Here is a 13,327-nt window from a genome sequence, read left to right as displayed (position 1 = left end):
AGTGTATAGCTTTGATACACGACGGCCCAGAGATGGCGGTTTCGATAGGCAGCCACTGGCATGTCTTAGCAGCGGTCTGCGCAATAATGTGGGGGATTTACTTCAGTACCTGAGGTCCATCAAACTCGCCCATTGGAACAGAGCTAATTTATTTAGTTTATGACCTTCCGGCATCCCTGTCGGTTCCATTACAAGAGCATTTATCACTTCCAGGCTCTCAGTATACATACCTTGTGTCGGCACTCTATACCGCTTATGCGGCACCCAACACGGTCCTGCCGCTGTTCTCGGGGCTGGTCGTGGAGCGACTAGGAGAAAAACGAGTTCTCCTTGTCACGCTGATGAGCGTGGTAACTGGCCAGCTGATATTTGCGCTCGCCATTCAGTTCCGAGTCCCGTTTGTAATGATTCTTGGGCGTGTCCTCATCGGCTTAGGGGCGGAGATCATTGGTGTCTTGGGAAGTGAGATCACGACGCGCTGGTTCAAGTGAGTTCCCAGTCTGTCGGCTTAGGATAGCTCCTAACATGTAATTTTCAGGGACAAGCAATTATCTTTGACTTTGGCAATGCTGTTATGCATATCGAGACTAGGCTCCGTCGCGGCTTCCATTTTTGTCCCCAGAATGATTGAAGCCTTTGGTGTGGTGTGGACTGTATGGGTAGCGTCGATATTCTCGCTGGGAGTGGCCGTTACTGGTTTACTTTATTTGCTAGCAGTCGACGTTTCTATAGCATTGCACCATGGGAGCGAGAGCCTTCATTCGGCACATTCAATTCGTCAGTTTCCTCATGCCTTCTGGCACTTGGCTCTGATTTGTATACTGGGCTACGGAGGTATCAATACTTTCACTATGTCTGCGCAGCGGTTCCTTGCCGCATGGTTCTACAACGGAGATCAACGTAAAGCTGGAACTGCTATTGGGTAAGTTGTCTCACGCCGATTCTGTCCAAAGCTGACATTGGGTGTAGAATACCATACTTCCTATCTGGGATTTTGACTCTACCATTTGGACTATTATTAAATATGCCGTGGTTTCAAAGCTACCCGGCGTGCCTAGGTGCCACCAATATCCTCATGATAATAGCACATCTACTATTACTCTACAGGATAGAACCAATCGGAGCGATGTGTCTGCTTGGAATATCATATGCACTTTATGGTGTTGCATTCTGGGCCGGGCTTGCACGATGTCTCCTCTCCGTCGTCGAGTCGGCAAAGACAGATGTGTCAGACAGCGAGGAGAGAAGTTCCGTTGACGGATGCGAATATGGGACTATTAGTCTCCCGAATCAGTTCTCTGATGATCACTCTGATGTTTCTGGTGGAAATAACGAGTGGGAAAGATCGGCGGAGGATGGCATCATCACACATGGCTATGGAATCATGACAAGTCTCAATAACCTGAGTACCGGTGTGGTTCCCGTCTTCCTCGCCAAGGCAGAAAATGCCTGCGGGTTTAGAGGTCTGGAGTTCTTTTTTCTCATGTTATCTGTACTAGGGCTTTTTGCATCTGGTGGGTTGTTGTGGTCGCGAAGGACCTAGACAGTGTCACTACAGTAAAGGAAATCCTTGGTAGCTAGAATGTCCCACGTGGCAAATCCGAGCTCGGCCCGTCCCCGCCCCGTGGCTGTTTCTTTTTTCATTGGATGCTCACAGCGCCAATGGCAGTAGCACTAGCAGGCCCATGACTCCCGGCGTCTGACTCAATCTTCTTCTCGCCAGTCGCGATCTCCCAGCTAGTCAAAGTGCGATTAAAGAGCTGCAAAGACGCAGCAGAATGATAAAATGGTACCATATGACCCGCATCGTAAACGCGAGTAAACGAGAAATTACCGTATTCACGAGTCACGCCGTATTCCTTCCCATCGACAACAAAGGGTCTTCGGGTAATATCGTGCGCCGGCCCCCATAGGGCCGATGCGAGTAAGCCACGATGCCAAGATCATAGCTGCATGTTGATCGATCCCAGATCTAGAACAACTATGCGCCGGACGTCATATATGCTTAGCCAAAGTCTTAAATTGGCCTAGGAGGCTTGGACAATATAGGTTTTATACTTTCAAGAGAGGCGTCAATGTCAACTTCGATTGACGCACAATATTGCCATTGCTAGCTGGAAGTTCCCTGATTTCAGAGTGCTCGATGTGGCGGCCTTGGCTCAAATACCAAGGAGCCATAAGGAGACGGACTCTGCCAAGCTCATTGGAAGCGCCTCAAGTGTGTTTGCTGAATAACCATACACCAGCTCAAAGGTCGCATCCAAAATATTCCATTAATGCGATATAATCAATCCTTGACGGTTACTGGTACCTCCAAATACTCAAACATCTTCTCCCTCGCACGATCAACCTGATCTTGTACATCCAAATCCCAAAGCCACTTCAAACGTTGATCAAGTGTGTCCTTCAGCTTTATCGGATCATCACGAACCCCATCAAAACACAGACAAAGGATATCCGCATTCTCCTTGCTGCTAGTAACAACCCTCTGGCTCCGAGGCCGACGAATATCATCATATGCCTTAAAAGCCGCCACAATATCGTCGACAGAGCCGACACGGGGATCACTCAGTAGCTCGGCGAGAACATGTGCATCCTCAATAGCCTGACCAGCGCCAGCACCCTGATGCGGCGTAGATGCATGCGCGGCATCGCCGAGAATCGCTACCCTGGAGCGAGCATAGGTTGAGATATGCGGATGCTCGAAGATAGCCCATTGAGAGGGGTCCGGCATGTGCTAACAAGAAGCAAGGTAAGTAATCCAACACCCAGCAAATCACCAACCGCAAACAAGAACATGAACACGAAACATACCTCAACAAGAGCCTTCACATACCGCCCCATATCCCTCGTATCCCGCTCCATATCCTCCCTCCTCGCCGGCCTCACCCAAGAATCATATTCCCACGGGTTATCACTCAATACATAAACACCGACATTAACCAAACGAGCCCGCATAATGGGATACGAGATCGCATAAGCGCCTCGTCCAACATAAATCGTCGCAACCCGTGCCCTCTTCTCCCCAACCGCCTCAACCATTTCCCCCATCTCCAGGACAGCCCGATAGCCATACATACCACTATAAACTGGTTTCGTTTTCAACGATTCAACAGGAAGCATACACTCCTTAACCCTAGACCGAATCCCATCACAACCAACAACAACATCAGCATTAACAACCTCCCCATCCTCAAATCCCAAGACAACCCCATTTTCATTCTCAACAAGCGAACTCAACCTCTTCCCAAAATGCACAATCTCATCGGGAACAAGCTCAACAAGCGCATTTAGGAAATCCGCTCTCCGCAACGCCGTCTGTCCGGATGGTAATGCTTTTAGGTCCATTAGGACATCTCCTTCCTGTTCTCCCGTTGCCCAGACGAGCTCGAACCAGGTTTGCAGGTATTCTTCGTAGCCTGGACTGTCTGCGTGTGTTGTTACGAGGGAGTTGTAGATTTTTTGGAGGGACGGGTGGATTAGGGGCATTGCGCGGTACGCTGCTGGACCTAGGGAGATTCCTAGGCCTATTTCTTTGAAGGTTGGGGCTGCCTCGTAGATTTGGACGGGGATTTTGCGGAGGTGTAGCCCGGCTGCGAGGACTAGGCCGCCTATTCCGCCGCCGATTATTGTTATTTTGGGTTTGGGTGACATGTTTGGTTTTGAGGGCTGTTGGGGTTGGTTGGGATGGGAAAGATGTTGGAGGTGTTAAATAATTTCTGTGAGTTACTAGTAGTCCAATTCTACTAGTATTTGTCAGGTACTTTCACTAGGTTTTAGGTATGATGTCGATAAGGTTAGAAGTCGTAGTGTACAAATGTACCATGTAGCCACATGGACGTAATGTGGTATGGAACGGGGATTAGTACGACAATGACTGTATGTCCGACGTCGGGGAGTCAGATAGAGGGGTATGGTGTTTTCGAATACGGGAAGTTTGGAATGGAAGACGGGGGATTGGACAGGGAAGTGGGCTATCAGACATCCCGTGGTATTTGATCTGCACTGTTAGCGCGGGGCGTGTAGTTTGCCGAGAAGTGCACAGCATGGATGGAGGGGTCTACATCGTAGGGTATGAATTGAGATCAACGCTGTCTACAGGGATCGTCTTGAATGGAGAAGTATTGGTTGACATTAAACCCGGAAGAGTACAAGATAGCGCCAATCGTCACGAAACGTGCGTTTGCGTGTGCAACTCTAATCTGTCGTGTCTATCCCATTCCATGAGACGAGAGAGCGGACATGTACTTGACATGTAGCTCAGCACGGTGACCTGAGCCCAAAGTCGCGATCCTGTCGCGGGGATGCCCCTGGCGCCTGGGGGTCCGAAATGGCGCATTGACATGTGTAAAAATCGACAAGCCTGAGTGAGGTACACCGTACCCGTTCAGGCAGTCTAGAACATATAAGAGAAAAAAAGTAAAACCCGCTAGAAAAAAAGGGGAAAGTTGCATATTTTGCAACATGAGAAAATCAAATCATAGGAGCGGTCACAACTCGCTGCCGCTCCCACTTCGGAGGACCAAACGGATCACAATCGGAGTCACTATCCGCAATACCCGTGTACTTATCATCCGACCGCAGCGCCGGAGGGGTATCAGAGTCATCTAGCGCGCGACGGAAGCGCAGGAATTGCCGCGACTCCGTGGTATGCGAGGGCTGCATCATGCCCATTCCCATACCAGCCTGCATGGACTCGAGTGCTGCGCGCTGCAGGTCGCGAATGTCATCGCGCAGACCGCCGACTTGTGTCTCTAAGTTTCTGCGGGCTGTTTGTTCGCGACGCAGGAGCGTGACTAGCGTGCTGTATTGCTCGATTGAGACGCCGTGGTAGTCGGAGAGGGATGTGGCTGATGGGGTGGGGCGGAGGGTGCGCGAGGTCATTGAGTCTGCGCGGATTGTGCTCGTGCTGGAGGGGCGGGTGGAGATGGATGGGAGGGGGCTTGGGGATTCGTCGCGGTCGCTTGTGGATAGGAATGCGGTTGGTTTGTTGCGCATGTGAGAGGGGAAGGAGTCTGCTGAAGGGGGTGTCGCGGGCGCGATAGTTTTTCGGTGGGGTTTTCGGGGCCGTTGGTTTGCATTCGCGCAATGGCGAATTCCAGGTCAATTAGTTTCACTTCGAGCGTGGTCAACCGTTGCTCCAGGGTGACGCTGTCATCCTGCTGCATTGTGTTGACTAGACTTGCCACGTTCGACGGGAGACTTGGTTGTTCTGTCTGGTCGACTTCCATCAAAGATGGTACGGCGGACATTCGGGTCACACTGGTTACTGTTGTTCCCGATGAGGGCCTCCCCGACTGCCCACTATTAGAGCTTTCATCTAATGGCGGGGACTGCGAGCCAGGAACTGAGGCTGGCCTAGGAGGCGCGGATGATGTGCGTTGTGGCCAAGAGGTCAGGGTCTCTGGTAGGATATCTGTCATTTCGCGCAAGGCATCTGTGCTCCTTGATAGGCGGTGGGAGAGCAAGCTGTGTCTTCGCTCTGGCATATAACTCCTATCCTCTTGCGGATCGGATATCGCCGACGCCACTGCAAACCGAGATTCATCATCCGAAAAAATCACGCTGGGAAGAGTTGCGCGTCTTCGGCGTGGCTGCATGCTACCGGGCATTGAATCACGCAGGGTTGCAGGGGATAAAGGGGACAGCGGAGACAGATGGGTTTCTGCGATCTGGAGGTTCTCTGCCGAGAGTGGACTACTCCGGTGTGAATTCAAATTCAAAGGAGGCGGAACAGCCAGCATTGATCTTCCTTTGGGTGGTCCAGATTTCCGCATCGGTGGCATCGCATAAGTGGATTCGTATGGGTTCTCTTCCAGTTCATCGGCCTGACTTTGTCTTTTGCGGTTGAAGATCTTGCGCATGACCGTTTTCAAGGTGCTCCCCGTTCGGCGATGGGCAATAGACGAGTGTGAATGATGCGAGTGAAATTCCATTGACGGCAGCGCTGTGTCGTCGTTGTCTCCGACGTAAGATGCAGGGTTTGAGGCGGAGCGCTCTCCCCGGGCGGAAGAGGATCGCTGTTGTATACTCCCAACGGACTCGCTGCCAGCGCTCGCTATGGATCGTCTGGGTTGTCTCGACATGGCGATGTGGTATGGAGGATCGCAATCGACAAAATAGTGAGCATAGAAGGTATGGGTAAGATATCGACTTTGATCATTACAAGCAATATGGGTATATGGCGCAAAAGAATTGAAAAAAGATTTGAAATGAAAAAAGATTTCAAGCGAGTGTCGGGAAATAAATATCGAAGGGTATAAAGGGTACGGATTGGAATAAAGGCTAGATTAGAGACTATTCAAAGCTATCAAACGCATGTTAGCTGAAGAACCAAGGTGTTACAAACGGAACGTACAGTGTTATAATCAACATAATGACAGTTCTTCTCGTTTGCCAGTCGGGTACGAAACAAAAAGAAGAAAGAGTGCTGAAAGAAAGAAGAAACAAAGGGGAAGAGAAGTTGGAGTTTAGGGAGAAACAACGAGAGAGGAGACACGAGAGAGAGTCAGCTATTATCCCCACCCGGGGAGTTCTTCACGCCACAACCGAACAGGTTCTTAGGAAAAGACGAATAAAAGTGGAATCAGGAGTGTGAAAGTGGTAAAAGGTTTGTAGAATATATTAATGCTAAGTATAGTCTGTGTTCCGCACTCCGTAGTTTCTACTTACCTTTCCAAGGTTCTCAGAATAGTCTGAAACAACCACATGGTGAAGATGTTGATATCCGCACAGCCTAAGTGATACGAATTTGAGAAGCAGTTTCAACAGTTTCAACAGTTTCAACTTCAATTAGTCCATTAGTCCACGTAGGTTCTTTTTTTTATCAATACTTTGTAACCCCTCATGGCCCCCGGGGCCGTCTCATGGCCCTCTTTCATGCATAATGGGAAGAATCAATCCGCCCTATTCCTTTTTGGGAAATGCATCTCCGATGCCTCCAACTCGCAGATCGACTGGATGTTTCAAAATACCTTATCTTCACCCGTGTCCCGAATGGTTTCGGGCTAGAAAAAAAAGTATTTGAGTTGTTTGAGTTGCTTAGTGCTTTACCCCCTGTATCATCCCTTACATTGTTGTAGGCCGTGCACCCGGGACTAAATTTAACCTAGAAATCTATCCCGCTTCTACTCCGTACTCCCTACATCCTTGGAGATCGACATTGTTCTGGAACTCGCAACTGAGACTTCTCGATCTGCGGCTAAGGTCCCGATGTGCTATCCTAGTAAATCTCCAGCATCGGGGTATCGTAGGTCGGCGTTTTCTTCAAGGAAGTCCATCCAGTGCTTGAGGAAGCTACTCCCACTGTAAAAATTTAAAAAATGTCGATCAGTATTAAACCCAAACTCAATGGTCTCATCCCGCACTTACTGACTGATCGTCTCTGAATCTCCGCAAATACACAAATGTCGCTTGGGCCGCGTCATGGCCACTATGTGCAGCATCGTTAGTGATATACTGCATTCGCTGCAGCTACAACAACTGCACAGTCTGGAAAAGCAAAGGGGGAAAAGCATACCATTCAATCGTCGCTTCTCACCCAGGAACCCCACTTCGTGCTCCGTATTGCTGCGCACCAGGCTCACCACAACGGCTTCTTTCTCGCGGCCCTGGAATCCATCCACACTACCGAGTTCAAGACCGGGGTATTTCTCTCGTAGCATCCGCGACAGTAGGGCTAATTGCCCGTTGTAAGGGGTGATTACGGCAATGCTGTCGGGCCTGATACCCGCATCGATCAGATTGTCCACGTGTCTGGCAACAACCATGCCTTCCATTTCGTTGCTTTTGCTGTCTCCAAGCAGCGCACCCTTTTTGCTGATCTCGTCCTCCGCCTTTTCGGGGAAATCCCCGCCTTGCGTGTCCCAGAATACCAAAGGTTCTTGCGTGTCGTCTGTGCCCTCTACTTCGTAGGGTAGATCGATTAGCAGGCGGGCTTTCACCGCGTCGCCAGCTATCAGCTTGCCCTCGTAGAGTTCGTCGGAGGGGAATCGCATGATCTTCTCATGCATGCGATATTGAGTGGTCAACATGCGTTTGATCCCCGGTCCGTGCAGGGCTAATAAACGATCGAATAATGTGCGTTCAAGAGACACACCCTTCAATGTCTCGACATCGGTATTGGTGTCGGTCTTTTCCTCGCTGCCCTTGGAAGTTTCATCCTTGGACTTCTGGCCGGTAGATTTGACGGTCGGTGGTAATTGCAGATGGTCACCGGCAAGGACCACCTTCTCTGCACCCAGAAGAGAAATCCAACATTGTGCTTCGAGGGCTTGACTCGCCTCGTCGATAATCACAACATCGAACTTCTGGTTCTTGAGTTGGTGACCCCCAGCACCGTGAAGAGTAGCCAACACCACGCTACTCTCGCGTACCAGGTTATCCACGCATTTAGACTCGCGCTGTCGGAACTCCTTCCGGAGCAGCTTCAAATCATCATAAATACCCCGCCGTTCGCGACCAGACCGGGTTTTGCGAATACTAGCCTGTTTCTCATCAATCTCCTTCCGAATATCCTTCACAATACCCCCAGCATCAGAGGTCTGCGTAAGGACTTCAAGAGAATGCTCAAGAACAGAAGGAAGCAGACGAGCCGGATGCCCGATGCGCACAACAGGAACCTTCTTAGGCGCCAGACGTTCCACGATATTATCAACAGAAACGTTCGACGGTCCACAGACGAGAACGCGCTTTTTCCGCTGAACCAATTGCAAAATCAATTCAATGAGCGTATGTGTCTTTCCCGTCCCAGGCGGGCCATGAATCAAAGCAATATCCCGCGAAGCCAGCGCAAACCGAATTGCATCCTTCTGCGAATCATTGAGGGTGGGATCAAGAAACTCCACAGGTCCACACGCCTCAGTATCCAGCTGTAGCGGTGTCGTATGTCCAAACGCAACACGCATGAAATGCGAGTACTCAAATTCCGTCATCTTGACCATCTTTTCCATAGTCTGCCTCATTCTAGCCCGAAGTCAGCAACCAATCCAACAATCCTCACTCCCACAATCCAACCAACATACCTCCTATACGTAACATCATTAGCAAGCTTAATAGCCCACACCTTCTTCCCCCAAAGCTCCTCAACAGCCTCATCATCCTCCTTAGACATCCCCCCACCACCCTGCCGCCCAAACGCAATCCACACAGCGCGATCACCAGTCCGCGTAACAACGCCCTCAACCCCTTTCTCCGCATCTTTCTCTTTCTCCTTATCTTTCTCTTTCCCGCCAACTTTCTTCCCCGCCCCCGCAACATCACTAACCCTTACAACATCCCCGACGCGAATCCCATGCGCCCCAAGACGAGGCGTCCCATCCGCAGCCCGGGACTCTTCTGATGCGATTGCAGGGTCGGGTGCGAACTCGCCAACGACGCGACCGCCGAGACCGGTTCGGCATTGGGAGAGGACGAGGCCGGTTAGGGGCGTAGCCGGTGGCTTGGAGGGTTCGGCGGGTCGCCGGGGAGACTGATGCGGCTGTGCTTGCGAGTTTGGAGGAGGAGACTTCGGCGGCGTGTTCTTCGTGGAGGAGGGTGAGTTGGGTTGAGGCGAAGAGTGGGATTGGGATTGGGGTTGGAGGAGGCATTTTGGCGGCCTGTGTTTTTGGGCGGCCGGGGTTGTGTGGAGGTTGGAGGTGAGATTTTTGGAGAGAAACTGTGCCCTCCTGTAGAGAGATTGGAGGCGCTGGGTTTGGTTGGTGCCGATTGACTTCCACGGGTTCTTGGTGAGCTTTCGATGTGCGGGGATAAAGAAGCTTCAGTCGCTTATGTCCGAGCTCGGGATGATTTGATTGGTTGTAGATTTGGAGGCCTCAATGCTGAGTACAACCACATATATTCCCACGTCGTACAGTAGAAAAGAACCAACCAACAGCCAATACGTAAAATACCAATAAAAATTTTCCCCATCCCTTTAACACTGTGTCTTGGCTGCTCTCCTAGTCTTCAACAGCCTTCAACGGACAGGGAAAATGGGCGCTTTGGATGCGCTTCCAATGCTCTATCGGATTTCGTATGCTCCTGGGATATGTAAGAAATATATACAACCGCTGTGTACAACTTTCTTTGCCAGCAAATATCTCTAGCTACAACCTTCTGGAACTAGTCTCCTATCACTTGACCCCCGAAACGAACTCGCACGGAGTGCTATAGTGACTACGGCAGACGGGCGAAAACTGAGTTGATCGTGTGGGACACGTGGTTTATTGGATCCAAACCCTTTGTAGGCGCATTGATACACAATTTCTGTTACTAGAAGATCAGGATCCGGAGATTATGGCGAGGGAGTTCGAGATACTAATGAACAGGCGCAAGCAAGCAACTGTATCGACAAGACATTAGTCACTCTGGAGGCAACACTTATGTTATATTTAATTCAGTATCGTTCAGATCAGTACAGCCTTCTGATTCAGGGAATGTTCTGCTTTTTCTTAATGAAATCAGGGGTTCGTTCTTTATTGCATGATCTGAAACTAACACCACAAAGATAACGGAAGCTAAATGAACCGAAAACTATCAATCCATCAATCCATCAATCCATCAATCTATAATATGAACAGAATAGTTTCAAAAAGGCATATGAAATATTAGACTGGAATTGATAACCGACTTCTCTGCTAATTATGGGATTGAAGCTCTATATATGAAAGGCTTGTTTATGTCCACCCTCACGAAAGAAAGTCCTTCTTTTGGAAGAACGAGAACTCGAATAGTAATTATTGCATCAAAGGAAAATTAGCGGTGTTTGGTCCAGGCGCCATGCGATAACTCTGATTCAAAGCCATAATTTTAGAGGCTGGGGATTCTTCGACGAGAAATAATCATATCAGACCATTATAGGAAAATCGCATCAAGCGAATACGCCGACGTCATGTTCTCCCATCCAGACAAAGATAGACTGTATAAATTGAACGATTAATCCAAAACAGTCAGGTCCCAATCAAAGAGCCTCAATCTTAACCTTGGGCTCATCAACATCAGAACTCTTCTTAACCTTCAGCATCGTCGGCTCAAGCCCTCGAATCTCACTCTTACAAAGACTCAAGCCAGCCAGATCACAATCCCCACAGCGACGTTTAACAGGCAAACAAACAGTCTGCCCAAGCCCAACAAGCAACTTATTAATCTCATGCCACTTCTCAATTGGCAACCACGACTGCAGCGCTTTCCTCGTCTCCTCAGGCGTTTTGGTTTTATTCCAACCCCAAAGATTGGTAATTCGATGAACATGCACATCGACACCGATTCCTAGGTGTTTACCCCATGCGGCGCTCAGGCAGAGGTAAGCCATTTTGGGTCCAACGCCCGGGAGTGCCATGAGGCCCTCTGGCGTCGAGGGGATATCACCATTGTGCTCGTCTCGCAGGATTAGCGCGGTTGCTTTGATGTATTTTGTTTTGTTGTTGTGGAAGCCGACTGTGCGGATTAATTCATTTAGTCGCGTGGGGTCCACGGCTAGGATGTTGGTTAGGTTGAGGGTGCTGTCGGGATTTGAATCGTCGTTTTCTTGTTTGATTTTGATGTCTTGAGCCGGGGCGGTGCCATCTCCGAGCTCGGTGTGAAGGCGTTGCATCGCCACTGCCGTGACTGTGTCTTTGGTTTGGGATGAGAGCATCAATGCGATGAGTGTCTGGAATCGACGATCTATTGGTGATGACGCGCGCCAATATAGCTCCGAACAGCCCATTGTGTCGACCGGTGCAGTTGGGTTGGCTTCCCTCATCCTTTTCACCTTCTCGTACATCGTCTCCCAGTTGGACGGGGGCTCGACCTTGACCGAGCCGTCGATGCCGCGGGTTGTTCGGGCCGGGAGTCGTCTTTGTTTGGGTGCCGGTGTTGATTTCTGATCGGTCTCATCTTTCACTATGACCTTTCGTGGTGTGCGGGAACTTGTACTCTGCTTGAGGACGCGTGGGTGTATGGGGCTCGCGTTGCGCTTTTGACGCTTCGATGGCGGTTCAAGGAGGTCTTCGATGTCCGCCGTGTCGGCCTCGGAGAGCTCGGAGAGGGAAGATTCATCGTCGCTTTTGACTGCAGAGAGACTGGGTGTTACCAAAACATGTTCTGGCTCTGTCTTGACGGTCGGAGTTGCATTTGCGTTGTAGGCGAAACTTTTCAACGCGCTCACATTGGAGTCGCGCGTTTGTCGTCGGATAGGGGGCGAGAGGGACTGCAACACCTTTGCGGTGTCCCTAGAAGTGCGAGAAGTGCGCATCGTGAATTAACAAATATTGAACCGAAAACAGAAAGTGACCAAGCGAGACAGTCGGAAAGCAATTTCACGTGAGAATCCTCGGATGATGGATCCCTTGTTGGGCCGGCAGAACTTCCCCAACCTCGGCGATCGCTGTGCCGACCGACTTCCCCCAACTCCGTGAGGAGCGCACTTTCAACCGCACATATACTTTATACAGTCTACCACATTCCACATGGCCTCCAAAAGACGGGGTATCGACGCAAAAAGCCGGCTCATGAAAGAGCTGAGAGCATCTCAAGAGGAGGGTGAGAATGAAATATTCCTATACCTACGTCCCGTCGATGACGCGGACCTACTACACTGGGAAGCTGTATTGAAGGGCACAACTGGATCACCGTACGAGGGTAAGTTCACGAAGTCTAACTCCCCTAGCGGACCCATTCAGTTAATCTAACGCGACAACAGGTGGACTTTGGGGCCTTAGCATTGCTGTCCCGGCAGACTATCCCATAAAGCCGCCGACCGTCAAGTTCACTACTAAGATTGTGCACCCGAATATCGACTGGAGCACGGGCGAAATCTGTTCCTCGCTAAACAACGACTGGAAACCGAGTGTGGGTCTCTCAGGCGTACTCGCCGCTATTCAGCAGCTGTTGATGTTTCCGGATCCGGATTCGCCACTGAATGTTGAGATCGCGGTTCTAGTGCGCAATGGAGATTTCGCTGGTTGGGAGAGTATCGTCCGGTACTGGACCGAGGAGGAACGGTGGGAGGAAGGTCGGATTCCTGGACGGCGATGATGGTTTCTCAGAACCAGCGCGGACATTCGGACCACACATACCATACGGCTGTGCACATTCCGATCATCTCGGATATTTTGCACCTACTCTACATACGAATCAATGAATGTATATAATCAATGAGCTAATGAGTTTAATAATAGAGCACAATTTTTGCATTATCTTCAAAGTGAAGATGGAACATGGACTAAAAGTAATCACATGAAATATTAGCGTGTGCTGAGCGCTGTAAATGTCCGATAACCGCTGTTAAAACCGGAGAAACAAAAGGCCAAATGAGGCGGGATAATGAATGCCCGCCATAAACGCCCAAGAGAATAAGGAGAGACAT

General features: G+C 50.1%; 6 protein-coding genes across 6 annotated transcripts; 2 read left to right on the top strand and 4 right to left on the bottom strand.

Annotated features, from left to right (window-relative positions):
* Positions 1-86: 86 nt before the first annotated feature.
* N7471_008780 (uncharacterized protein) lies at positions 87-1,543 on the top strand (the record flags this gene model as incomplete). Its single annotated transcript, XM_057281499.1, has 4 exons — positions 87-105; positions 157-487; positions 539-922; positions 1,108-1,543. The coding sequence occupies 4 exons, from the start codon at positions 87-89 to the stop codon at positions 1,541-1,543; spliced, it is 1,170 nt and encodes a 389-aa protein (XP_057135759.1).
* Positions 1,544-2,287: 744 nt separating this feature from the next.
* On the bottom strand, positions 2,288-3,654 carry N7471_008779 (uncharacterized protein; the record flags this gene model as incomplete). The annotated part of the gene is made up of 2 exons (XM_057281498.1): positions 2,288-2,737; positions 2,815-3,654. The coding sequence occupies 2 exons, from the start codon at positions 3,652-3,654 to the stop codon at positions 2,288-2,290; spliced, it is 1,290 nt and encodes a 429-aa protein (XP_057135758.1).
* Positions 3,655-4,473: 819 nt separating this feature from the next.
* On the bottom strand, positions 4,474-6,086 carry N7471_008778 (uncharacterized protein; the record flags this gene model as incomplete). Its single annotated transcript, XM_057281497.1, has 2 exons — positions 4,474-5,018; positions 5,069-6,086. The coding sequence occupies 2 exons, from the start codon at positions 6,084-6,086 to the stop codon at positions 4,474-4,476; spliced, it is 1,563 nt and encodes a 520-aa protein (XP_057135757.1).
* Positions 6,087-6,938: 852 nt separating this feature from the next.
* N7471_008777 (putative DNA helicase) lies at positions 6,939-9,587 on the bottom strand (the record flags this gene model as incomplete). Its single annotated transcript, XM_057281496.1, has 5 exons — positions 6,939-7,305; positions 7,372-7,432; positions 7,520-8,964; positions 9,024-9,469; positions 9,507-9,587. The coding sequence occupies 5 exons, from the start codon at positions 9,585-9,587 to the stop codon at positions 7,218-7,220; spliced, it is 2,121 nt and encodes a 706-aa protein (XP_057135756.1). The 3' UTR covers positions 6,939-7,217.
* A 1,352-nt stretch (positions 9,588-10,939) lies between these two features.
* Positions 10,940-12,214, bottom strand: N7471_008776 (endonuclease III domain-containing protein; the record flags this gene model as incomplete). Its single annotated transcript, XM_057281495.1, has 1 exon — positions 10,940-12,214. The coding sequence occupies one exon, from the start codon at positions 12,212-12,214 to the stop codon at positions 10,940-10,942; it is 1,275 nt and encodes a 424-aa protein (XP_057135755.1).
* Positions 12,215-12,266: 52 nt separating this feature from the next.
* On the top strand, positions 12,267-13,152 carry pex4 (putative ubiquitin conjugating enzyme (UbcJ)). The gene is made up of 2 exons (XM_057281494.1): positions 12,267-12,600; positions 12,662-13,152. The coding sequence occupies exons 1-2, from the start codon at positions 12,429-12,431 to the stop codon at positions 12,994-12,996; spliced, it is 507 nt and encodes a 168-aa protein (XP_057135754.1). The 5' UTR covers positions 12,267-12,428; the 3' UTR covers positions 12,997-13,152.
* Positions 13,153-13,327: the final 175 nt, after the last annotated feature.

The sequence above is a fragment of the Penicillium samsonianum genome (assembly GCF_028829775.1).
Source record: "Penicillium samsonianum strain IBT 33392 chromosome Unknown utg000004l_segment0_segment0, whole genome shotgun sequence".
Classification (NCBI taxonomy): domain Eukaryota; kingdom Fungi; phylum Ascomycota; class Eurotiomycetes; order Eurotiales; family Aspergillaceae; genus Penicillium; species Penicillium samsonianum.
This window is presented reverse-complemented; position numbering and strand designations above follow the sequence as displayed.